Source organism: Phalangium opilio, unplaced genomic scaffold, assembly GCF_054372755.1.
Source record: "Phalangium opilio isolate 3A_F unplaced genomic scaffold, DU_Popi_V2 ptg000079l_1, whole genome shotgun sequence".
In the NCBI taxonomy this organism is placed as follows: Eukaryota; Metazoa; Arthropoda; class Arachnida; order Opiliones; family Phalangiidae; genus Phalangium; species Phalangium opilio.
Window position 1 is genome coordinate 10,379,390 of NW_028324187.1, and position 26,756 is coordinate 10,406,145.

General features: G+C 34.2%; 1 protein-coding gene across 2 annotated transcripts in view; it reads left to right on the top strand.

Moving 5' to 3' along the window:
- The window catches only part of LOC149654888 (uncharacterized), a 36,727-nt gene that overhangs the window by 6,266 nt on the left and 3,705 nt on the right, over positions 1-26,756 (top strand). For both annotated transcript variants that reach the window (XM_089846587.1, XM_089846588.1), the window contains 7 exons: positions 12,141-12,266; positions 22,439-22,493; positions 22,574-22,729; positions 22,811-22,942; positions 23,042-23,191; positions 26,116-26,298; positions 26,412-26,576. In XM_089846587.1, coding sequence (XP_089702713.1) covers positions 12,186-12,266; positions 22,439-22,493; positions 22,574-22,729; positions 22,811-22,942; positions 23,042-23,191; positions 26,116-26,298; positions 26,412-26,576 — 922 coding nt within the window. In that variant the 5' untranslated portion in view covers positions 12,141-12,185. The remainder of the gene's footprint in view (positions 1-12,140; positions 12,267-22,438; positions 22,494-22,573; positions 22,730-22,810; positions 22,943-23,041; positions 23,192-26,115; positions 26,299-26,411; positions 26,577-26,756) is intronic.

Sequence of the window (26,756 nt, forward strand, 5' to 3'; positions counted from 1 at the left end):
AAGAACTGAATCATTCAAGAAATCACTTTGAAACCGAGGGGCGAAACGCTTCGCGCTTTCTTAAGGCTATGTTAAAAGATCGATAATAACATCTACAATTTAGTAGAAGCCCCCCCCCAAAAAGAGAACTCAATGAGGATGTAGAATTTTAATATTAAATTTATGTTCGGTAATAATAATTAAACTGGAAAAACTGAGTGAAATCTAAAAGAATATCTTGGCAAATATCCATCCCCTTTATATTGAAAATATTCAAGCGCACGCGCTATGTTCGATGGGATGCGATGCGGACTGAGTCTTAAAGGTAGTGACGCGTTCGGAATAAATTTCAAGTATTTCCTAGTGGATGGTGGAATGGAATTATGGACGTTTAGTCATACACAAGATCTCGCGAAATTTTCTTCCCAAGGTAGAAATTTGACCGCCCGTCAAATTAAGTTATACCAAGACAAAAATAAAACTGGTTTAAAACCCCTTCTAATACCATTTGCAGCGCCATAATATCCGACTCCCTTAATAGTGTCGCGTGCCTCCGCAGTGTCTTACGGAAAGCGTTTCAAGTTGGTTTTTTCAGAATCGTTTCTTGACTCTTTCTAAAATATTTTGAACCCTAAAGGAATATAATTAAATTTACGATCATTTTGTTTTCAATGGGAAATTCTTCGCTCAACGAGTTCTACTGTATTTAATCATCTCCGGGCTTAATTATAAAATTAAATGCTACATAATCGTTACTACGAAATTTTCCATTTCAAAATGGACCGATGTCATAATTGGAAAAAATATTTTTAAATTGTAAAATTTTCAATTATTATACGCTTTTACGTTTAAGTGCAAAAATGCGAAGCTTCCAAATACTTCCCAATTTATATCTCACTCTTAAAATTTGAATAAATGCTGAAAAAACGTACTTAAATTTGATACAAACCATGCGGGTATGAATGAAAAATAATCAAATAAAAAAATAAACCGATTTATAAAAATTATATCATTTGCCAATCATTTGTCAAATAATATTAGAAAAAAAATGGGGAAGCCTTGGTAGGAATGAATTTCACACGAGAATGGGAAGACCTTTTGATCGAATACGTTGTATTCAAATGACTTTTTTCCATAGTTACATTCAAATATCATTGCGAGGGCGTAATATATATCTTGATCAATCTTGTACGTTTAAATCGAATTACGATAGTTCTAGCCATTTTTTTGCAAACCCGCTCATGCGTCCAAGTTTTAAACTAATACCTTTTAAAAAGAGCTATATAGATTTCTATTTTTTTTGTAAGTACAAGAATTTTTTGGCTAAAAATGAATTATTCGATTCGTGACGCTCTTCTTCGTCGAATAAGTTCCGAGTCATTCGCGCCCCCAACGGCCGAAACCGGCGACCCGAAACAACCCCCCCCCCGCCCTTCCAATGCTAACAGACCTCAATAACACCACCACCATCAATAGATAACCTTTCCTCCAACATTCAAGACTGCCTTCTCTAAAATAAATTTAAAGGAGAGTTGAAATGATCGGTTGTTGTTAGCGTTAGGAATATTTGGGAGTTATTTGAAGGTGTAAGGTTGTTATAAGCCTATTTTAAAGCCAATTAAAGGCGTCAAGTCTGGCTGGGAACCACGGAAAGGCACCACTTTCGTTCCTCGACGGGGAGTATAAGACAAAAATGATCTGTCTACCATTAAATAAATCCGACCTCTTTTAATTTCACTCTCCCTTTAAAATCCAATAATCTCTAAACATTTTTCCATTCGATCCTTCTTTCTTTCTGCCTCAAATCGCGATTTATAAGAAAAAGCAAAGATAATTTAAAAATCAATTTTCTTAAACGCGCCGCTCAACGCCTGCCTTTTTTATGACAAATAGCGAAAGATTAGTGAAAGTTGAAGAACTTCGAGGCCAATAACTCCTCGATGGATAGCGACATCATCATATCCCTAAACAATTTTTTATCACCAATCTTTCTTGGCTAATGGCTCCGATCACACGAGACGACGTCGACAAATGTCAAAAAACATTCAGGAAGGTCAAGAAGAATTTTATATACATTTTTGTAAAATCAATTATTGGTTTTAAAAAGTGCGCGAAAAATAACCGAAGCGGCAAATAAGAATGGCCCCAGCCTACACCTGTCCCACCTGCACGCTCCTGAGAAAAAATATATAACAATTGACTATCATTTTTAACGTTATCAACATTGCCGTGAATCTCGTAAAAAAAAAAGCTGACAGTTAATTTAATATTTCTTTCTTTAAAACTGCCCATCAGAAATTCACAAACCAGAACAAAGACGTATTTACGGTAAGTCTTGAACAATATACATACACGCTTTCAACTTATCGAGCTAATGAATATACACCATTCTTCGTATATACATTTTTTTCTTAAATTAATTTTACGGTTGTCGTGAATAACGCTTCTCGTCAACGTTCGCCGTTAATTTAATTATTATTAGTAAAGATAATAATTGAATATTTTTAATAATCTCAAGGACACGCAAACTTCCAATAAATCAAAAATGCCTTCCTTAATCAATAGCGATGGAATAAGAAGATATTTAATTAAAATACGCTATTAATTACCCTCGATAATTAGAAATTAAACTTAAATTCAACGTATTCTCGACCCATGTCAAAGTTTCCACGACGTTACTGGCAATTCAAAATAATTTAAATAAAAAATTGTTAAGCTAATTCTAATTGGTTTTTGAATTCTGAAATTCCACGTGCTTTTACCAAAGAAAGGGTTAAGTCACGTGATTAGTGACTACGGTCGGACGGTCACGAGGAAGATAATTAAAACAAGCACGCGCCCACGTAATTAAAGAAAAAAGATGTAGAAATATTTTAAAATCAACGGTATCTCGACAGAACCATAAATTTGCAAAGTCCACCAAATCGAGTTACCTTAGCCCACTGCACCCTAAACTAAGTCAGTCAGGAAGTTACCAAAAATTTATTTCTATATCTCTACTAAAAAAAACATAAAAAAAGTATAAATTTTGGGTGAAATTCTACCGCATTCTTCCACAGTTAAAGTCGATAAAGATGAGCTCCCAGTAATCCCCCCTTGGAAGGTCAAAACGAATCCGAGACTAGCTAGCTTTTCGCTAAACATACAGAAACCTAAAACCGGACTTTATCCATCCATAGTCGAAGATTTAGTACTTGGATCGTTTCTTCTTCCGAATGATAAAGTTGAAGACATTGGGTTATTGGAACCATTGGGTATTAAAATTTAATAACCTCTTAGTTGTGGTACTGTATTTATAAGTACCCGGCTCCTAGACGTTACCCTACAAGTCTACACTGATAAAGTTCGTGGCTTCGTGATCTCGAATGAATAATAATAAGAAGAAAAAAATATAACCTTCATTATATTAATCATTTCCCTATTCGCGATTGTAGCCTATTAACGCTACCCAATTCATTCCTTGAATCGTTGATTTGATTACGGCATGCACGTTCATTTTTGAAGTTTACAATTTAATGAGGGGTTTTTGGGGGCACTCGTTGAAAATTCATAATTTAGTTATTGATGATTTTATCGTCTGCTACTCGACTAGTACCGAAACGTCTAGCTCGCGCTCTAGACAAAATATGGCGCGAGAAAATACCACGTGACTTATTGAATTTATTCTTTCGATTCACGTGATATTTAAATGTAACGAAATTAAGACTTTTGAAAAATATGTGATTGGGTAATTTTGAAAACTAATTTTAAAATCATCAATCAATAAAGCAAGTAAGCAACTAAGACCTAATTTAGTTGGCAATTTTTCACGTTTAAATAATTCCAGATCAAAGTATAAAACGCGGCATAGCCTAGTTAATAATCTAAACCACCATTTTAATAGTTATAAATACAAAAATATTTCTATAATGAAACGTTGAAACACCTATAGATATATTTAAGAAATAACACGTTGGATTCGCATCATTGGCAATCTCACGGAGGATAATACGTTGAAAAGACTATATTATAAATGAAATAAAAAAACGAAGAAGCCCTCGATTCTTAAAAGGGTCTGAACTTGGTTGGGTATATTTTAAATAGATAAAAAGATCTAGACGTTCCGCCGGTGCATTAAATATTTCGGGGTTAAGATTAGAGGTTGCCGAGTATATTGATAATCCTTAAAAAAAGGAATTTGGGGGATTATCGAAGTTTAAGAGAGCGTGAAGTACTGTACCTCCATCACAGACGCGCGGATAGCCCTGACCTTGTGTTTTTAGACTTATTATAATAAATCTCCCCACACACTGTTAATACGTCACGTCCGCGTCAAAGTCAATCAAGATGAAGTTTAAGTTTAGGGTAATTTGTCTTTTAAAGTGCCGGAAATGTCAGTTTCTTCGTTCATTTCGACAATTTTAAAATCAAAATTTCCTTCGTAATTAATATAATTTTTTAGAATTATTTCCTTCTTATGAAATTTTACTTTAATTATAATTAAATTGCGTAATCTTTGCTGCTAAAACCTTTGTTATAAATTACTCACTATCTGAAGCATAAAACGCTTTTAAAATTTAAATATAAGTAAAATATAATTCATAAAATATTTGATAATTTTACAATTATTTACTTCCGAGATAACGGAATAAATTAAGGCGAAGAAATGGGAAATCAATTGGCCCGTAGAATATATTTCTATAAATAAATTTTGAAATTTATAACAGTATTTCCACTACGAGCGTCTCCCAAGTTCACTTTCATTAAGATGCATTTATTATGTTTATTCAGTTCACGCTTTAATAATAATAAAAATCTAACGGAAAGTAAAAATTGAAACAATTTTTATTCTCCGCCGAATAAATTTAGTTCCGTTAGTTAATTTGTCCCCGTTTTTATCAAAAGCCTTCAATTGAAATAGCCCCGGCACATTTTAAAGCGTTTTCGGCAAGCTTTTTCCCAAAATCAAAGGCCGGCGGTTTTTTTTTATGATTGATGAAGCGTTGATATTATTATAAATGCATTATTTAATTTATTCGAGCCCTAATTACGTTTTAACCTCGATAAAAATTAAGTTATTTTAAATAAATTTCTTATAATGGCTTGATTTTTTTTCCAAATATTAAATAAATGTCTGTACTAAATTTCTTTTATCAAAGCGGAACTTCTCTGCATTAAAATTCATTTTGCAGATTGATTAACTTTAATGAAGATTAAGCGTAATATGATTAGTAATTAATGCAGATTAAGCGCGTAGATTCTCGAAATAAACCCAATCTAATTCGTACGAGTAAATTACAGCATTTTGGGACTTGGTAATGATTGAAATCGCAATTTTAACGTTAGGCCGTAAAATTCCAGAAGATATTAAACACAATGGAGAAAACGCAACATAGAATTCTAAATCGTGATTCTGGAATAATTACGTTTTGTTATAAAACAATTTAGGCTATAAACTCGCAAACACTTGGGGAGGGATTCTCTCACCATAATTGGGATTCACGCAACAAATTCCTCGTGAGAGAGAGAAAGGTTTAGGCCTAACAATTTTTAATTTAACATTTGGCTTCGGGGCCTAATTCGTGCCCAGCTACCGTAAGCCCGGGTCAAAGGTCATTTATTAGTCAAAGTTGATCGCGATAACCTTGTATTATTTCAATTTTAAAATAGATATTATTGTTATTGTTATTTTATAATCCAATTTAAGACTCTTATAACAAGAGACTATAAAAAGTACACTGTCCAATTGCTATTAATTTTCGTGTCCCCGCTGGGCCTTTTAATACAAGTGGGGCTATCTGGCTGGCTTTTGTACGTAAAAGTCCATGCATGACGACTTAAAATTATTTTTTTTCTTTTAATTCCAAAAATACCTGTCCGGCACACGGGAAAAGGTTACGTGTTATGTTATATAACGCAGGTGTATAACGAGGGGGAGTTAGGGGGGAAAAAACTCAATTGTCTTTTAAAACAAACAGTTTTTCCGTTGAGTAGACGCGAGGTCGAAAGTAAATAGACAACTAACTATTCTTATGAGTACCCAAAGGGGAGAGGACTAAATTTTAAAGTTAAATTTATGGAAACTTTGTTTTAAAAAAACCTTCTTATGTAAAGTGACGTTGCAGTGGATTGAAATTTTGTACGCTGGTTTGTTACCTTCTATAGAAGATTTTTATTAACCTTCGTTTAAATCGGAAGCCATTTTGGAAAATGGCGGCTTAAAACGCGAGAGTTTACATTTTTGACTGCGAAATTGCGACACAATTTCGAGTCATGTTTGAAGACAGGTTTATCGTACCCCAGAACGTCTTTACAAAGACCAAGAACCTATATACGACCTAAGAACGTTTGAATAAATATCAGCCCAATTCTCTCTTGGAAGGAACGCGTTCTCAAGTCGTGGTTGCGTTCTTTACGAAACCACAATACAATCAATGAAATACGAACGAGCATTTTTCTATAATTAGCTATGGGCGTTTCTCGTCAAAGTTAATTAGTAACGAAACCGAAAGTCACCACCAAACAAAACCCGCTCGTATTCACCAACCCTTCATTGTCAAAACTTAAAACTTGTACGTCAACGTCTATACCTAACTGTCCACCAAAGTCTATAAACAAAACATATTTTTGAAGTTTGTCGCTGCACGACGACCAGTTTTAAGTCATAAGGAAAAACAAGTCGTTGGAAGAAAAAAAAACTGCTTAGCTAGGCCCGGAAGTCAGAAAACTCTGCGTCGTTTCTTGAACAGATAATGAAACTTTGACTTTGCGTAAAAAATGTTAAAGATGAAATTGCGATGATAACGAAGGTTTTAGGAGGAGAGAGATTTATTTTGGGCGCTCGACCAACGCAGACTTTGTTCAAAAGAGATTGAGTTAAGAATACCTTGCGAAATTACAGCCATTATTTAAGTAACTCACGCGATAAATTAGTTTTAAGGACAAATTGAACTAATAGGCTCGTGGTTCTGAATATACAACGCCGATGCCGTAAAAAAGGGTTGCTATAATTTTATAAACAGAGTGGATGAGATCGGTTCATCCGACATTGGGTCTACTTTAGGCTAGGTTCGGTTAGGTTTAGGACTTGTCCGAGGCTTTTCATCTTTTCCACGCTGTATTTATATTTTTATAAGTATGATGGGCAATTTTTTTAAATATACTAGATTTATTTAACTAGCTTCCTTCAAGGGTAAGATACGTCACCATCACGCGAAGTAACAATTGTTTTTGGAATGACATAATGTCGGGGTTTCAAGTATACCAAAAAATAAATGTCATTTGGAAGTGAATGAATGTAACTTAAGGACAACGGGGGGAAAACAACGAAATTTAAAACTCTAAAAATACAAAAACAAATTAAAGCCGTTTCGTTTAACAATTAACTCTTTGTAAATTAAGGTAAATTTTGCAAATTATATTTTTGATACCCTTTTCTAATTAACGTTTAAATATTATAAGAAATTTACTATTATTTTAATAATTCGCGTTGAAATTAGCCAAGAAGTAGAAACCCGGTTTAATTATTATTAAAATTATTAAATACGGTTCCTAACTACAAAAATTCACATCATTAAATTGAAACTAATTAAGACCCAATTTCAAAACGACGAACACGAACACCGGATGTTACAGTTAATAATCTTTGTAGCCTAAATATTAACGAAAATTATATTTTTTATATTATTAACTACCAATTTAGTTAAACATAACGGAAATCCCGTTATCTTAATCTCAACTCGAACCCTTTTTAAGTTTAAGGGAAAACTTTAATTCACCGAGCGCTCTACTAAACCCAACCCCGACAGATAAAATTTGATCAAATTTCGTCTAAAAGATAAAAGTCATCTTTAATAAATATTTTCAAGATCAGTTTATAGCTTAGACCAAGGCTATACCGCGGCAAAACAAATTACGTTCAAATACCGCGTAACTCTTCTTTGCGCTTCGCTAGTCCCTCACCTTGAGAATCCAAAGAAAAGAGAAACAAAACAAGCCAAAGTGTAAATTTTATTCTATTTCCTTTATATGTAAATTTCTTAAAATGAAAAACATAAAACGTTAAACATTAACCCCGACCCGATCCGACTCTAAATTTGAGTCGCTGCAGCGCTAATGCTTCCGGTAAAACGGAAAAGAATTGATGGCCATCATTCCTCCACATTTAATTATAGAGAATGAACTGTTACGTTACTTAAAACGCTGCACGGGCATTTTCGTTTTTTTTCTTGATTCTTATTTTTCAATGCCATTTAAAATACAGTTTTAAGTTTTATGGTAATAGAAGTTTCTAACTCGATATAAATAGTTCTGATTTGAATGATAATTTGTAGACGTGATTATTAGATTATATGTAAAAGAATGTCGTGCAAGTTACATTTTCGACTCAAAAATCGGTTGCCCATAGAACCATCCCACCGAAATAATTACCATCTTTTTTGAACACCCTGCATATTCAACTAATTTCAAGTTATTACGGACTTCGTTGGGTAATTTACGGTAAAAAAAACGTAGTAGACAATTATCAGTCCATTAGAAAAAAATGAGTCGGAAAACATAAAAGAAATGGACTTATAAATAGAGTATGACATTGTCTTGAAAAAGTTGCCTACCTACCTTCATTTACTATGTACTTATTGAAAACTGAGATTGGGATGGAAGCCGAAGACCCGTGGGATCTTTTAGAGTTAAATTCTCATTACTTTTTAACCTGGAAGAACAACGGGCTAGACATTAGGCGTTATAACTCGAAGCCTTTCTTTCTAACCAGGGATATGTCTCTTATGTACCGTAGCTTTGGAGTTTTTTCAAAGTAGGACCCGACTTAGCGTGGCCACGCTTAAAAACTTAAAAGCAAAAAGGTTGAACTTGACATTTGCTTGGGTAAATAATGGAAGATGTAAACATTGTTTTTTAAGCTAACATTATCGGTTCGAAAAAGTCTCAGAGGCTTTTAAAACGCAATCCCTCTAAAAATTGGTTGGTTTGAATGCGCGTGGAATTCCACGGACCTAATTCTATAACCTGGCCAGTCCAAATGGTCAGAGTATCAATTAAGAGCACTTAGGACCACTTATCCCGCGCTTTAGGGGTCAAAACCGTATTGTCCATTAAATTTGTTCGAGTTTATTTAAGGAAATTTCCAAAGGTCAGAGTCGAGTGCATGCATTTTTGGATACAGTAAATTCCTCAACTTTTCATTAAATCTTCAAATTTCTTTAAAAAAATAATTATTTATAATTAATATTATTGGGTAATTAAGTCTAAAACGGTTAGAATCTTTTCCCATATAAGAATCAGTGACATTACTATATATAAAAGTTCAAACTGGTCAAGTGTAAAGAACGAAAAAGTGATTTTAGATATAAAATGCCGTCAACCTTCGAAAACCAATAGTAGATTTTTTGAAATTATTTCAAGTTGAACGCGTTCCGAAGTATAACAATTCATTCGTATTTAGTAAACCCGATAGCAGCACCCGCCTTTAACCCGCGGTAAAGACTCATCCTGAAAAAATGCGTCGAAGGATTTTAGATTGGCGATCCGCTATAGACATTATCGTTACATTACGCCAGTCAGCCGTGAAATTTTCCTAACGAGAGAAATCTTCTTCATCTCTTGAGCGCGAAATAAAAAAATAAGTTGTTCCCAAACTTCAAAAAGATTTTGACTGAACATATTTCCTCAATATTCCGACTTTGGCTTTCGCCAGTTAGAGTCGATAAAGACCGGCTCCGGGAAACATCTCTTCCCTAATTACCTAAAGTTTATCGTTAAGTTACCGTGCGCGGCGGTGAAAACTTATTTTAATCTAATAAATAATTTTAATATAATTTTTTTTATAAAAAAATATCAATTTAAAGCCTAGAGAAAAATAAAATAATTAAAATATAGCAGCGGGAATTATTTTTCATCTTTCAATTTTTAATAAAAAAAAAAGTGATCATGGAACCATAGTGCGCGTGATTTTGAAATATTTCTATGTTAAATTAAATTAAAAAAATTTAAATTATTTTTCGTGAAGTGTTAAAGGTAAGAGATTATTATTCTTAAAATATATTTTTAGAACTGAATTTCTTTGAAAGTTAATATACCGCCGCTTCTAAATTTTAAAACCCTATATATGATTTTTATTTATGGATAAAAGTGTTTATTTTTTTTAATATATAAACTGATATCTCAATTATTTAAGCTCAGATAATTTTATTTACGATGACACTTTATTGTTGTTGTTATTATTATTATGTTTTGATTATGGTAATTAAGGGCTAACTTTCATTAAATCACGATTCACGAGTGTTTAAATTTAAAAGAGATGATTAAAAGCAAAGATATTGCCGGGCCTATTACCACACCACGTGTGTTATATATATACACATATAGATATAAAGGTTAAGAAACTATATAGGACTTAACACTCGACTAAAAACTTGTGCCGTCTAGGTAAAGAAGTAAAAGTACAATCGGAGTTCAAAGAAAGATTTTTGAAATCCTCCCGTTAAAATATAAAACAAAACTTTAAAGAGCTTCGCCAAGAAACTTCAAAAACCGTTAAAATTGACGCGTGATAACCGTAAGACGGTTTCCACTCAAAAAAGGCCCCCATCGTTCAAAAAAAAAAAAAAAAAAAAAAATCACAAGTGTGACAGACTGCTAAGAAATTGAAATCCATACCTTATCGTGATTTGAAATAATATATAGGCCCCGGGAAATAATTCAAGTTCCCAAAGAAATTTCCCTGACTTACTAAGACGTATGTAAGCCTAATCACTCACGAAACTCTCAGGACCTATAATTTTCGGGTTTTGGAAAAGCTAGGCCTAGAAGCACGTGTGTAACGAAAAGTATTACGTAATTCTTTCTTAAAAGTTTATCTTTTACATCATTGGCAATTTTTATACCTTCCAATATGGTGGTGACCCGAAATAGAGGTCAAACTTCATTAACATTCACTTTCTCCAACTTAACGTAATTAAGCGTTGCGAGTTAAATTAATTTCGTGGGAAAATACGAGTTTCAGCCCCGAAGGTTATTTGTTATATACGGGAGGTCCAATTATTTTACCCAAAAATATATTATGATATGATAGATTCAATTTTAATAATTATAATTTAGACCTAATTAATTACGTCATTTGAAATTTAAATATTTGAGGTAATTTAGAAAGTTGAAGCCCATTTTAAGGAAAAGTACATAGCCCCAAGATAAGTAACTTTTTAGCCTATTTAAAATACCCTGAACAAGAAAAAAAAGACCACGTAATTTAATTATAAATATTACAATACTTTCCAAGCATCTCAAAGACCATATTTAACTATAATTACCTAAAAATATTATTAATAAATATAAAATTGAGCTGATAAAATAAGGTTTTACATTAGGTAACGAACTTCTATTAAATATTACCCAAAATATAGTATCTCTAACCGCTAATTTCAATCTACTTACAACGTAATCCCTGTAACAATCCAGGCCTAAAGGGGTTATTATTTCGGCAATCCCATATCACGAATTGAACTCTAATTTAACGATAAAATTCGTATTATTTAAATAATAGCCGTAATAATCTATTATCGTCAATTACTAGGGTTGTATTTTCTATTGTTTAAAATACCTCATTAGTTATTCAAACACGAACACTAATAAATAAATAAATATAAAGAATAATATCAAAGTTCAATTTTTTTGCAAAAATCAAAAATACTCCGTGATTCAAGATCCTTACATAATAAATTTCCCAGCCAAGCGACTTAAGGGGAAGGCCATAACTTCAATTAACATCCCTATCGGCTTAACCCCAATTTTTTCCCTGTACGTGGCCTTTAAATCCTAAGTTAGATTTTTAATTGGTGAATCTTCGTATAAGGGAAAGTATTTTTTTACCTTGACCCGAAGGGGTTACGTAAGATACGTTTTCAAGCGACGCTAACAATATACTCGTTACCAGTTGGAAAATACACTAAAGACAAAGCTATAGGTGGAGTGATATTATATAAAAAATTTATCTCGCAGAAAAGGCTTAAAGGAAATTTAAAAGTGAACGGATTTGATAAAAGAAAACGTTGTATTTTGAAAATTTTAAAATTAGGCTTTTTTAAAATAACAAAGTATACTTTAATTCCTGACACTCTAAACCCATTATATAATATTTAATTAATTAATTAATTTTAATTAATTTCTAGGTTCTTCGACTTTGCGAAGACGCTGAGAGTAAATAAAGAAAGAAGATGAAGATGCTTAAAAAAATGTCAACGTGTTCATGGAGACACTTTTCCCATTTAATCATTTTAACTATAGGATTTTTAAAGGTAAGTTAATTGTTTTATTAAATAATTTTAACGGAAACCGTTTTAAAAATAATCCAATTAACCCAACCCTACCAAACCAAAATCATTCAGGAAATGTTATTCTTAAAGCGGGGGATACGGATAATGTTTCAATAACGCGGAACCAGCCAGAGATTGAAAAGATTGGTTGGGGGAACATTTTTGAAAGACAGGCCAGGCCATTCATTCAATGGTATCGGAACGAAATTAGATCGGCTAAAGCTGAGCTTTCTCCCTAGCTAAGCTTTTAGGATAATTTTATACCATTTGAGAAGTTGAAAAAATGAAAAATAATAATTTGTGCTTATCAAAAAGGAGTTATACAAGAGCTAGGATCTAGGATCGTTTTATCGAGACAAAAATCTTCGAGGCATCGTGTTACGAAATATTATTTCTAATAATAATGATAGGCAAGATTTTCGTGCCGGGAATTAAACTCGATAGTTTTCATTTACAACAAAGAACGCGCTCTTCCCATCTCTACAAGGTCGGAGATTAATTTAAAGGGGCGATGAAACGGAGAGCGCTTGTTGCTTATAATTTTTACATACCCGTTAAGAAAGATTTTCCCCATAAACAGCCATCTTGGAGAATGGGTGGTGCCTATCCAGAATTATAAACAAAACATTTCTTACGTTGATGGTATACCTTTCAACCTATTCAGTAATATAGTAATATACAGGTTCGCTAAATGGCTTTACAGTATTAAGTGTTAAATACGCCACCATCTTTAAAAATGGCAGCCGGGCAATGCTGCTAGTTTTTCGTAAAAGTAATGGAAATGATAAGGAATTAATCGTTCACTATCCCTTTAAAATATCCATAACACGCGCGCGCTCGTTCGCATTTGAAAAAAAAAAAATATTAAAATAAAAATAAATATGAGAATAAAGCGCATAAATGTTTTAATATTTTGAAAAGTGAGAAAAATTCATGGCTTTAATTTAGCGGCGGGCTTTGGAAGGTGTTATATAGGGCGTTAAGCGAGTATTCCGTGATCTTTTAAAACTGATAAAAACATTCATTTTTGGCGGACAATTACGCCAAAGAGGAATATTTTACACTCTATTAGTTCGGGATTAATTCCTCAAAGAAATAGTAAATAAATAGATCATTAAGAACAATTTACTAAATTAAAACTTTATAATACCCCGCTAGACTATTCCGGAAGTAACGCCTCAAATATTTACCGTTATATTGATTCAATATATTTATTTATTATTTCTTAAAAAAAAAATTTGAATCATTTGAATATAAATTGAATTTAGAAATAATATTATATTTTATCAATAAACAAAGACTAAAACCCAGACAATAATAACAACCGACCTGCTTTTATAATTTTAAATTAACTTTTGTTTAAATTTAAAAAAATTAATTCAATTAATTATTCGAAACAAAATTGAATTTACAAATATTAGGAAGTTTAGTTAAACGGCATCTTTAATTATAATTATAGAAATATTAAAAAGCCGGATTCGGATTCGTAAACTGAATCGGTTTTAAAAGAATACGAATAAAATTAGTCTTTGAATTGAATTAAAGTTTTAAATGTAATTCACTATAGCTGAAATCCGGGGAGTACTATAAAAGGACCGAAACATTTTCACATCAGCATCGGGTTAACTTTGAAGTTAAAGATGATTTCTGGGTTCAGCGACGATTTTAATAGGATGCTGCAGCGGGGGCGGATTAATGGCTCTTCGGATGGCTTAGAATATCTACATAAATAACGCGTCAACCTTCTCGAGAGTGACCCTTTTACTTAAAAACTTTTCAATCTTTCTAGCGCCATAAGCCTCAGACCATCGCCTACAAGTACAGGCTACAAAAATTAGCATCCGAGTGTGTAGCCCTCAATATGGCGGAGAACCGAATTAGGGGGGGGGGGTTTGACTTAGACCTTCATTACCAACAGCGCTATAGGTCAGTGGATGGAATGAGTGGGGGCACACAATTGAAATGAAAATAGAAACTATAGCCATAGAAAAAGTCGATTTAAAACCTTTATTCTTTATAAATGGGCCTTGGCTTTTTTCTTTACATTGAGAAGTGATTTCGCCTGATGCGAATTTTTTTATTTTAAATATATTTCATTGCAACTTTTTCGAGACTCTCGAAGCTCCTTATCTTTAGGAAACATCCCCCATCCATTGTCACGATTGTTGCATTATTATACAACAACTCGTTAAGCCTCGGTTCCCCCCCCTCCCCCGGTGTCAAAGAATTCCGATGATTTAAACTCAAAGACTAGAGTTTTCTATTCGATAACATAATGAGATAGAAGAAAAAAAAACCCGAATCGATTGATGATGACTCGACCGATCAGATCGACTTTTTATACTTTGCAAAGAGATACTTAAACTCGCGAGAAAGTTCTTAATTAGTGGCAATGATTGGAAAAGTTTATAATCTCTAGCAAAGATGCTACGGGGGTTTTTGGTTCACATTTGGATAATTTCCTGTTCTTAGATTGGTTTGCCCCCTTAGTAGTTAGTACTGGCTCTGTTGTGACGTCATAGCCGGAAATTAACGCTTTCTTTGTAATAACTACATTGGTCCTTCTATTATTACACCATTTTCCCCGCCGCCTCCAAAGTTACGAACCAGAATATATGAAATTTCAGTCAGTGAAAACTATTTCAGTATCCCTTCGAGATATGTCTTAGTTATTGCGTAGAAATAATAATTGCGAACTAATCATTCAATATTTTTTGGGGAGTTGAGATTAAATTGATAAACTACAAAAAGGTGCTCTTAAATAAAAATAGTAATTACATGGCTCCAGAAGTAAATGAACCGAAGTTACTTAAGACTCTAAAAACTGTCCAACACATTTGACATAACGCGGGGCTTTAAAAAAGCAGAACCTTTCATCCCCCCCTCGTCCTTCGCAGAATTATTGCAGAGGATTCTGGGACCAAAGACTATAAGTGACTGTGCCATTTAAGCCCGACTATATAGTCTTTGTTCCGGTATTTCAGTTGTTTTGAAAAAGTCGTCTGCTTGATCAAATTGATCTTGACGTCCAAGGCTTAGGCTTAGTACCTGTTGATTACTTGCCGTTTCGGAACTGTATACTGTGCAAATGTCTTTCCCTATTGGTTTTAAAGGTAATCCGGCATAGTGCTTAGATGAATTTCCCTCGGAATCGTCATTATTAGAATTAGATTTCACCATTTTTTTAGTCAAAGATAAATCTCTTAAGAAACATTGCGTGGCAACGGTGGCTGTGTTTACACTATGCAAAGGCTTATCTTGAACTTTGATTTTTTGGCGAGATTCGACTCTATTTGTTTCTATATGACACATTACCGATTTATTTTTTGTTGAACTTTCGCTTCTAAGTAAAAATTGCACTGGGTGCTAACATTTTTGAACGACAAAACATATCTTCTTTCAATTCTTCATCGATAAAGAATAAATCTTCTCCGAAGGAATCCGCCATTTTAAAATATACAAATTTCCGACAACCGACTTCCGTTTCCACACAGCGACCGTTTGGTGGCGTTTTTAGAATAACGGCGCTTGAGAATGGGGTGCAGGAATGGGGGTTAAATAAGGGGGATTATAAGTAACTTGTGTTTAACGAAGAAGCAATGGGACTCCAGTAACTTCGGTTCATTTACTTCTGATGGCTCTTAAGATGAAAATGGGAGGGAAATGACTCTTGGTGAACAATGCGTGAAAAAGCTACTCGAGTTCATTAACTAAATAGTTTTGATGCTGGCAAAAGCTCTTTCGAACTGATAGGTAATTACGAGTTTTTCATTATTTCCCAAGACATCTTATAAATTTAAGCTAAAAACTAACCCTTAGTTGAAAACAAGGCGTATCGCGAAAATAATCAGATTTAGGCTTAAAAAGGGGTAAGTTCGCTAAAATAATTACGCAAAAACCTATGTTTAACAAGAGCGTATTAAAGTTACTCCGCAGATTTCACCGAGATTAAAACATAAAGGTTTCCCTTCACGTATAAAATACCCGCACTATACATTTCTGGAGAGGTTTAACACGACCTATAAGATAGGGCCAAGCTCTACCCCATACCGAAAGCACCATGAACCGCCGGAAGAATATGGATATGTCAAAAGTTATTTTACCGGATAAAAAATATCCCTTTTTAAGTTAAAAACGCCGGTTTCCTCATTGCCATCCTCATCCCATGCGGGATCCGAGAATTTAGAAAATTATATAAAAAAAGTCATGACATTTCGGTTAAAATCGTGGATTTTGATATTTATTCGTGAAACGCGATTAAGCAATAGTTGGTTCCCTTATTTTCATGGCTTCTATTCTCATCCCAGTACCAAAATACATTGGAAACAAAGTGCATCTTGTTTTGGGAATGTATTGAGAGATAAGTCGCGGCATAAATATTGCGTTATATTTAACGTTATGATTTTCTGGGTGGTAACTCGATCAAAGACTGCAGACGGATAAGATTACCGGTGAAGTGGTGGTCTAACAGAGTCCGAGTTAAAAGCGCGTCTAAAAAGGCGCTCGTTTGAACCACCGTGTTATTTTGTAATTGCACCTATACTTAAAACTGTTGTACAAGAAATTATTTGATTCGGTCCCAATTTGACCGGAAAAAATGCGCAGTCATTTGAAACCTCGATAACCTAACCTAGCCCTTGATGAGAAAACATAAAAACAAAATGAAGAAGCGTGATGTACCGAAAACCATTAAACAATCCCTGAACATAAAAACAGCGTATTTAAATTATGATTGACTATATGGCAAGCGAAAAAATAACCCCTTCAAAAATGATAAATAAATGACGCGGCGCTGTACCAGACGTAAACACTGTAGGCCTTGGACGAAGAAGATGAAGCTCTTTAAAAGAGGAGTCCCTACTATCAATCTTAAATAAGATTAAATAACGGTTTAGTTTTATAAATTATAATACGACTAGAGAGAGATAGAGAGAGGAAAATAAATTCAGTTTAAAATCAGGAAACGTCTGTCAATGACCGGAGCGCCCTAGAGAGAAAGATGGAGATTGGAATTACTCATCTCAATAACACGCGCGAACGCTCTCCGATGTCTGCCCTTTGACCCCACCTACACTTATCAATGAATTTACAGAGACGATCTCGCAAACTGGAAAAAAAAAATAAAAAACAGGATCCACTAGCATTTATTCTATCTATCGGGTTTAATATCGCTTTGTAAACTGCTCTTGGGTTTTTGGAATTCTTGATCAAAGCTGAAAACATTATCTTCAAGTAACCGTTACGGATTAGAAAAGGTCTTTTTTCATTTCCGTAAAATGGTTTGTTGCTTCGTGGGTTAAAGGAAGTTGCAATTTAACAGGTCCTTAAGTTTCCGATAACGGAGAAATTCGTCAAAAGATATTAGAGTATCTAAAGGGATTATGTGTTGTTATTAAAGTACTTTTATAATTTTTCCAAATTTATTGAAATAAGAAATGGGTATTTCCTTGTTTTCGGGGCCAATCAATGGGTAACTATATTTTTGTAATTTTAGTAAAACCCCCCCATGTCCCACCCTGCGATTAAAGGCAGACGTATCAGAGACACCCTGTATAGATTCTTGCTGGTATTTAGTACTGTTCAATTAATAATTATGTACTCTCCTAATTGGGACTTGAAAAACTACAAAGTAAAATTTAAAAACCTTAATTTTTTTTCCTGACAACAATTACATTTCAGCGCCACTTTAAAGACGTATAGAAAGTTGATGGTATAGCTCATCTTCAAAATCCAGAAATTACTAATGGAATAGTTTTTCCGTCATTTTTTACGTTAGCTTTGAAATAAAAAAAATAAACGAGAGATCAAGTGGAGGATCTTGGCGGCGAGCGTTGTTACATCAAATCTTACAACAAGAGTCGGAGAAATTCAAGACGTTCCCAAGGTCAAATATTTGGGCCGATTCGGAATTTTATTTTTATTTCCGCTTGTAATTTAACGGGTGGAAGAGAGAGAGAGGGGGGGAAGTAGTTATCTAAATCCGATTAAGGTGGATGGGGGGAGGAACCTAAAGTTCTTGTAACTATTGTCTTCCTACTGGAAGTGATGTCCGCGTACCATCGCAGTTTGATCTTTCAAGGGAATTATTAAGGAAAGATGACGCCATGAAAAGATACTTCTTCGGGGCAATTTAACTACAAAACAGACGCGCTAGGAAACGCGCTTGTTTGCCAACGAGGTTAATTAATTTGGGTTTTACCTGACATTTAATAACATTAATGATATTTTTCACAATTATTAAGAAGGGTAAAAAGTACTATTTTACAATATTATACTGATTGAGGTTTGATTCGAAGTAGCGTGTTATCGCTCTATAGCTCCGAGTCATTGAACAAATTAAAGCCAAAAAGAAAAGCTAAATATAATTTCCCCTTTTACTAACAAGTTTCGGAATAAATTATACGACGTTGTGAAAAACATTGCAATCAGTTAATTTCTCGGGCTGTTTCGCGCCTTGAGGGTGGATATTAACCCGTTCTCTATCGCAAACCACACCACCAAACTTTCATAATGAACAGTTAATTTTAAAGGAAAAGTTTCTCTAGATTGCTCTAGAGCTCACTCTGTGTCTTAAGAGGAGATTAGGATGAGGAGGAGAAACTTTCATTACTCTTTCAATAAAGACTTATCCCCAGATATTTTACCCACTAAAATCAAATTCCCTGACTTTGCTGAAAAGTTTTAAAATTCCCTGACCTTTTCGGCCCATTTTTAAATTCCCTGACTTTTCCCTGACCCGTGACAACCCTACTACGGAAACAAAGCCTTACACATTTTCCACGATACTATTTAGGTTAGCTCAACCCTTTAACAGAAATATAAAAAATTTAATAAATGTCAATTTAGCTAAACTTCGAGGCACCACGAATTTCCTACGGTTTTCAACTGGCGTCTTAAAGTTATTATCGTTTAAAGGTCTCTCCATTCTCAGCTTCCACACAAAATCGTGATTAATCTTTAGTTCAATTTTAAGATAATTGCATTTAATTTGCCTTTCGTTATCTCGAATTCTTCTCGCCTAGAGACACGCTAATTAACTCAAAAATAATATTATGTCATTTGCGCTGAAGATTGTAACTGAAACTTATCGTAAAAGTGCCTTTAGGGGGGCAAGGACCGACCGTAGCGTAGAGGGCGAGTAAATATCCGTTGGTAAATTTAATTCAAAGTTATAATGCAACGTAGTATAGATAATATTACACGCCATGCTAATATAAAAGGTATTCCGATACTTCATACTCCCTTGAAGGAATTTGGTTTAGACAACAGGAAGCGGTCTATTTATTCCATGAATTATTTATATATTTTTTAATCGAATATTCAATTAGTTATTAAATTAAAACATACCACATATTTAAACGAGGTGGTATGTTGGAATTTAGGCATTAATGGGCAGACCCCCTCCCCCTTAAAAAATATAAAGTCTATTTCCATCGACGTTATACTATCCCTTTAACGTAATTATTCAAAAGCGTCAAATTTTAAATATACCCGTATTTAAATTATACTTAAACGTTATTACTAAAGATAAACACGCACTAGCACAGCGCACCACGTGGTTAAATAAGCTTCTAAATTTTCCAATGTTTATATTTAACTTAATTGTAAAAGACATTGGAATAAATATAAGAGCGAGTTAATCTGGAGGTTTCATCTCTGCAGGGCTGCCACTCCATTATATCGTGTTTAATTCCCTTTAAAAGGATCACGATTCAAGATGGACCGATCACGATTTGCGGCGGCCATCTTTTTTCTTTTTTTTTGGTTACACGGTGTAATTAGAATGTATTTAAAAATTACGCGTTGAAACCACGCGGGTGTATAGCCATAGCGTCCTTATAAAAACGGATTTTTAGATCCCGAATGAACTTGATCACGAAATAAATTTTTAAATTATTACCTTTAGTTCAATTTACTAGTAACAAGGCCATACAATTAACCCTGCAACTTAATTTAAGTCTTAATTTTAATTCACACCCATCGCAAATTGGTCATCATGATTGGAAATTAAGCTGATCAAACACAAGGCCTATAAGGTTTGATTCCCATTGATCACGTTATTGTAAGATGTTGATTAAATTTCTGATCATACTTCCTACATTTACTATCAAATTTGATCAATTCGTTAATATTAATCAAAGTTAAACAGGATCAATCAATAAAGATTTAATCGATAAAAAATTTGACCTAATCGAATTCGATCAAACATTATAATTGGATCACGAAATAATCTGAGTTCATCTTGAATGAAAATAAAGCAAAACGATGTTTTCACGCAATTCTGATCTAATCTTCTTTGAAAAACCATGATCAAATTAAATAAACTACTTTTTGTAAGGGGTAATATATAATTTCAAATTCAATGACCCTAGAATGGGCGCCATTGAGTCGACATTTAACCCTTTCTCGGGTACGAAACTAGCCTTTTAGAATCCATTACGATACCCAAGCCACCTTTGATGTAATAATTCTACGCTTCGACCTTTGATGATACCTTCGAGACATCACTACCTAGATGACACTAATTAAAACTGGTTCCATTTTACAAATTACAAACCCCCAAAAATAAAATAAATTAAACGTAATAAATTAATTAAAAGATTTAATAATACCGATGTAATACCTGTTATTTAATATTCTGGTAAAAAATATTAAGTTTCATCGCGTTACGGTCCAAGGCTACGCTTAAACCAACCAAAGTACTAAACATTAAATTACAATAAAATTAAACTCGAATCTACATCTACTTCTAATTCGAAGGGAGAAATACGAGAATCAGGAAAAACCCAGAAAAATTACCAAAATCCATTAAACTCGTAGGTACGGGCAGAAGAAATATCAAAAAATTGAATCTTGAACTGTTGAATAAAAGCGGGTAGATAGTTGCATGGGGGGCCTCTTTGACACGAACGAATGTCTTTAAACTTATTCGAGAAATGTTTTTGATGGTTCCATGAGGCCCGGCCGCCACGCACCTTCCTCTCTTTCACGCCAAGAATCATTACGCCATCTTCATCTTCATAAGTTCCTATTCGAGAGCGTATCATTTACAAATCATTAAGTTCCTCCAATCGTTCTTACTATAAGAACTTGTTTATTAGTGGGCGGTACTGGTGACACAATACACTGCTGTAATTCATCTTCTAAAGTTCGCCTTAGTAATACCGGCTTATTATTACAAATTAAATTAAGCTCTTTAATTAGCGTGTTTGGTGCTGGGTCTCGGTCCCAACAGAGGGATGCGAACGAATTTACATTAATTATTAAATCATTAATTGTGTTTACCTGAAAACACGTACCGTGATTTGACCCGTGAATTAATTCAAAATAATCATAAAATGAAGTAACGAGCTTTAGGTAAAATTCGTCACACATAATGATGAGTATAACCTCTTCCCCGCAAAATCCGCCTATATACGTAGGTCTTTTCAAATCATTATCAATTGAACTTTGTCCATGCAATTTGAAAATCCAATGATTTCAAACAATAAAATACGTGATTTTATTTTTTCATAATAATAATGAAGGTTAAAAAGTTACGATTGAGTTATTTTAAGTGAAATTAAGTGAAAGTTAAGGGGTCACGTGATTCAATACAAAAGAATTTCTTGGGGGGGGGGGACGAAAGCGAAAAGTGTTGGGGTGCCCCTTAATAACAATACCCATCGTTTAATATCAATGTCAAAAACGCCAAACTATAGCCGCGCGAACAATGACAAATAATAATACATCATCTAGATTGTTTGTCTGAACATAATGGGCTATTTTTATTTAGACTAGGGAAAGAGTCCGATTAGCCTTTAATACGGCTTAAGAGAAAAATTGTATTAACTCGAATATTTGATATCGAAAAAAAGGTCTAGACCGGTAGGTAAAGTAATGTTTTGAAAAATAGCGCCGCGGAACAGAGAATTTTCCAGACTCACGCACCGATGAATCGACGCGCAAAAATCATAGATAATGAAATGAAAAGGAGTACGTTTCTCTTTTGGGTGAAATAATTAGGAGCACTTGATCCGGGACCGCGTTTCCAAAAAAAAAAAAGCGAAACAAATTTTCATATTTCCCCTAAAAAAAGAATATATGGAAATCGCTTAAGCATCCGCTATTGAAACGCGAATACTAATTTCTTATTTTTATTTTATTAATTATAGATCGTTAGCGTTAGCGGAAATACATTAGGACCATACGGAGTTTACAGATTACAAGGTATATTCACGTGCACGCCTTCTCCTCAAAAGTTAACCTAAGAGTTAATTGATTTAAATTAAAACGGTTTTATTTGACAGAATCGGCAGCGCCAACGTCATTAGCGTTAGATAGTCCGTGTAGATCTACGCTAGAGTGTCTGCTATTCGTACCTAACAGTCAATGCGACTGGAATCAAAGGACGTGTACTTGCAGGCATAAACACGTCAGATATAACGATACAATGTGCTTACCCCGTACGTAATGACTTTAGTTACTATTATTGTTAAAATCTTGCTGGAGATAGTTGTATAAATCTAATTTCATTTCACCCGCAGCTTCGCTATTAACCTACGGTTGCACCGTCGACGAACAATGTCAAGCCAAAGTACCCAACAGTCGATGCGTTGAAGGTTTATGTCAATGCCAACCCAATTTCGTCCCGTTACGATTTGACAAATGCCTACCACGTAAGTCTCAGGACAATTTATTCCTACATTTTATATATAAAAAAAGAAAATGGCCCCCCATTAAAATTCCTTATATCCGTAAACACGTGTCGCGAACAGCATCTCAAGTCCACGACTATTGCCTAACGGACCATCAATGTCATTTGGGCAGTAAATACAGCTACTGCAAGTACATCATACCTCGAGCCTACGGAAAATGCCAATGTCCTCTTAACTACGTGGTAACGAGTCAGAGGACCTGTCTACCCCGTAAGTATATAATATAACCGACCAATTCGATAACGATACAGTCGTATATGAATCCCGGCCTATCGCCGCGTTAAAATGGTAGCGCGTTCAAAGGCGGCCTTAATTATACATCGAAATAGTCCCAACATCTTTATAAACTCGAAAATGACGTCAGTGTAAATACAAAATAACTATTATTCGCAGATTCAAAAATAATATAAAAAAATATGGTGCAAATTGTAACTTTTAGTTATTTGACGCTGTTACAATGTCGGACCCCCAAATAGCTTACAACCTTTAGTACGTTTCATCAGACGTTCGTAACTCGGAGTAAGCTATAATGAAGTCCTTTGCCAAAAATCTCCCTAAATTATTTACCACAATTGCAACTTTTTATCTAAAAAGATAAAAATATTTAGAAACATTTACTTCAAGGTAATATACTTCTTATTCCAAATATATATTTAACAAATATAGCTTTACGCATGCCCCTTATGACGGGGTTTAGAAATGATGAAATCAAATTGAAAACTATTTAGGGGGTCAAACGTTTAGATTCACCGTGAGAAAAAAATTATTATACATTTATTTTTAAGTCGAACATTATAGGAAGTATCTCCATGTTGAAATTGCTAGGTTGCCGTTGTAGGTAAAGTCCCTCGTTGGAAGAGAGGAGATAATTGGTCAATTTTTGGGAATTCTAAAGGTGACGAAGATCGTCATATTTTTGACAGAACCGTAATTTAGATACCCCTCGAGGCCGCTACCGAATTTAAGAAGTAAAGAAAAACTATGGCACGATATCCGATCATTATTTTTTTCCATATTTTATAAATCACGCCAATATTGATTTTAAAGTATATTAATCGTAATAAGAAGTAAATTAAACCGATCAATTATAATATTAATCGATACTTATAATTTCTAATTATCTCAGGCCTAACTTGTAGCACCCGTCACGCGTTCCAATTTTAAATGATAACCCTAAACTTCCTTATACTACGATAAATGAGCTAAGAAATAAAGAATGTTTAAATCACGTACAGTTATTAAGAGGCCCACATGTTTTTATCGAAAAAACACCGCAAAAATCATGTAAAAAATACACCCATCTAAAACTTTTGTTGCCAATTATCTTTCATTCCGTTTTTAAACCAAGAAGGTTTAGATTATCCGAGATATAATCCAGTCCTTATACTTGGCTTAATTATTAGTTGCTAGTACGCGATGTAATTATCCAATTAGAGCAGTTTATCCTAAAATATAATCAGATCGGTAAATGGTAAATGGTTTCACTGGGAAATTCTAAACAGTCATTTCTGAAACTAAATTTTCGTGTGACCTTGATATACTATTTTTATTGCCCAAATCAAACAACATTTAGTAACTCCAGAGTCTAGTTCCTTAAAAAAACCTTTCAAAGATTGGGCTAAGATTCTATGCGTCACGATTTCCAGGAACATAACGCAGATATAGTCAGACTACCTGACAGACGAAATTGGCCGACCTTTAACCCGTATAGGGTGGAGTTATTTTAAGCCGTTAGGGTTAACTTCACGAACTCTCCTCCTTTGCATGATGACGAGCGAGTCATTACGCGTGAAAGAATCGTGAAAGGGAGATGGTTCAACAAGTTCAAATCGTTTTCTTTAAATTGTCGTGGGATGTTAACCCGCGCATAGGTCAATAGATCCCTTGACCCCCGAGGCCTTGTAATCTACCGTTTTTTAGGCTCACCCTTTAAAATTGAAAGGGTAAATTGGCCGTGAAAAGTTAACTTTTTTCTTGGGTACTTTAGAACCTTTTTCCACCAAAAAAATAATATCAAAATTTGAGCGTCTATACCTACAAGGATTGTTTGAAAGTTCAAGTTTAAACGCCGGCGGCCATCACGTCTCGAATATTTTTTTATACTTATTTTATTTTGGGGTGCTGTTATTCTTAAAAACCTTACGAAGAATTTATTATTTCCTTCCATAAATATTTGAAACCTTTATTTATTGACGTAAATAACCGCCGATTTGAATGAAATTTGGTTTAAAGGTTCGTTACGGCATCCGCTTAGATTTTCAAACTAGTCGGCCGCCATCTTGTAAAATGGCGGCTTAAAGAGGAACCTAACATTTCTGACACTAACGAAGCAAATTTTAATTTTCAAAACATTAAATTGATATTTCGAGAATCGTAATAAATTTTGGTTCAAATCGGTGGCCATTAATTCAACTTATTCGACTTAATTATTAATTGTTGGGAAACAACACGTATTAACGTGACAATTAAATAACTTTACACTTTAGTAGCCAGCTAGTTATAAATTAAGGAACAAAAACGGTTTATATTTTTTTCGATTGACCTTAAATATCCGGGAAGTTTCGTGGCCCTTTAAATAAAAACCATCACCCCTTTCTCCCATCTCTCTAACCCCCCCACCTCTGTAGAATAATTTTAATTTCACCTTTCCCGAATTGCCCGACCAAGTTGCGGCGGTCATAAATATTTCATTATTTGTAAAAATTACGTTCAGACCATTATACGATGGGAATTTCTAATTAGTTCTACTCCTATTATTCGAAGCAAGAAAGATTCAGCATTTTTTGGGGAAAGAAGGAGGAATTCGTTTAAGAACCTAATTTTGTTCACCTAAAATTTATAATTAGTTTTTTTTTTAATATAAATCAGGTTTCCGAAAAAAGCCGAAATAAATAAATCTTAGGACATTTTTCGGACCCTTTATTTGAATCGTAGCCTATTTACTTGGTTTATTAATAAACTGATTCCGCGTTCGATGACATTAAACCAAATATGGTTGGTTAAGAGTCCCCACAATTCCTCGCGGCCGGAAAAGCGAATCAAAGCGAATAATCGCCTTTGAACCCGAGCTCCTTCAACGAAAATCGCAAACATTTTAAATTAATTATAGGGTCTATTTCATTTTTTAAAAACAGATTTAACGAGTCCTTGCGAAAGCAACGAGGATTGCGAATCAACCACGCCCAATGCCCATTGCAACAAGGAACCGGGAGGACCCGTCTGCCGGTGTCAACCCGGTTACGTCACTTCCCGAAACGGATTGCTATGCGAACCCGAACCCCAACCGGAACCGGAAACAGAAATCATTATTAAAGAAGGTAACTCGATTATTTTTCAAACGAAAAAGGGTTAATTTAACGGATTTTGATTGATGACGGATGAAGGGTGGTGGTTTCTAATTCACTTCTTCATTAATTTAATGATTTCGTAGCCGATAGCGTCACCACTTTGGAGACGTCAGCATCTTTGCCCGTCTCATTAGGACATCGTTGCAATTCAAGCGCCGAATGTCAAGCCAGGGACGTTAACAGCGCGTGCGTCGATGGTATATGCAATTGCGTCAAACCTACATCCACGTGTAACGCCATAAACACGGGTAAGATCTAAATTTTTTATTTCAAGGTAAATTTATCGGTTTGGATAATAAATATCGATTTGATTAAATTATTGATCGATTTCGTGAAAACATTTCTATCGACTTGATAATTTAAATATAATTATGATGAAGTTAATTAAGTTTGGCAGCTTGAAAAGCGAAACTCGTATTTCCCTCTGC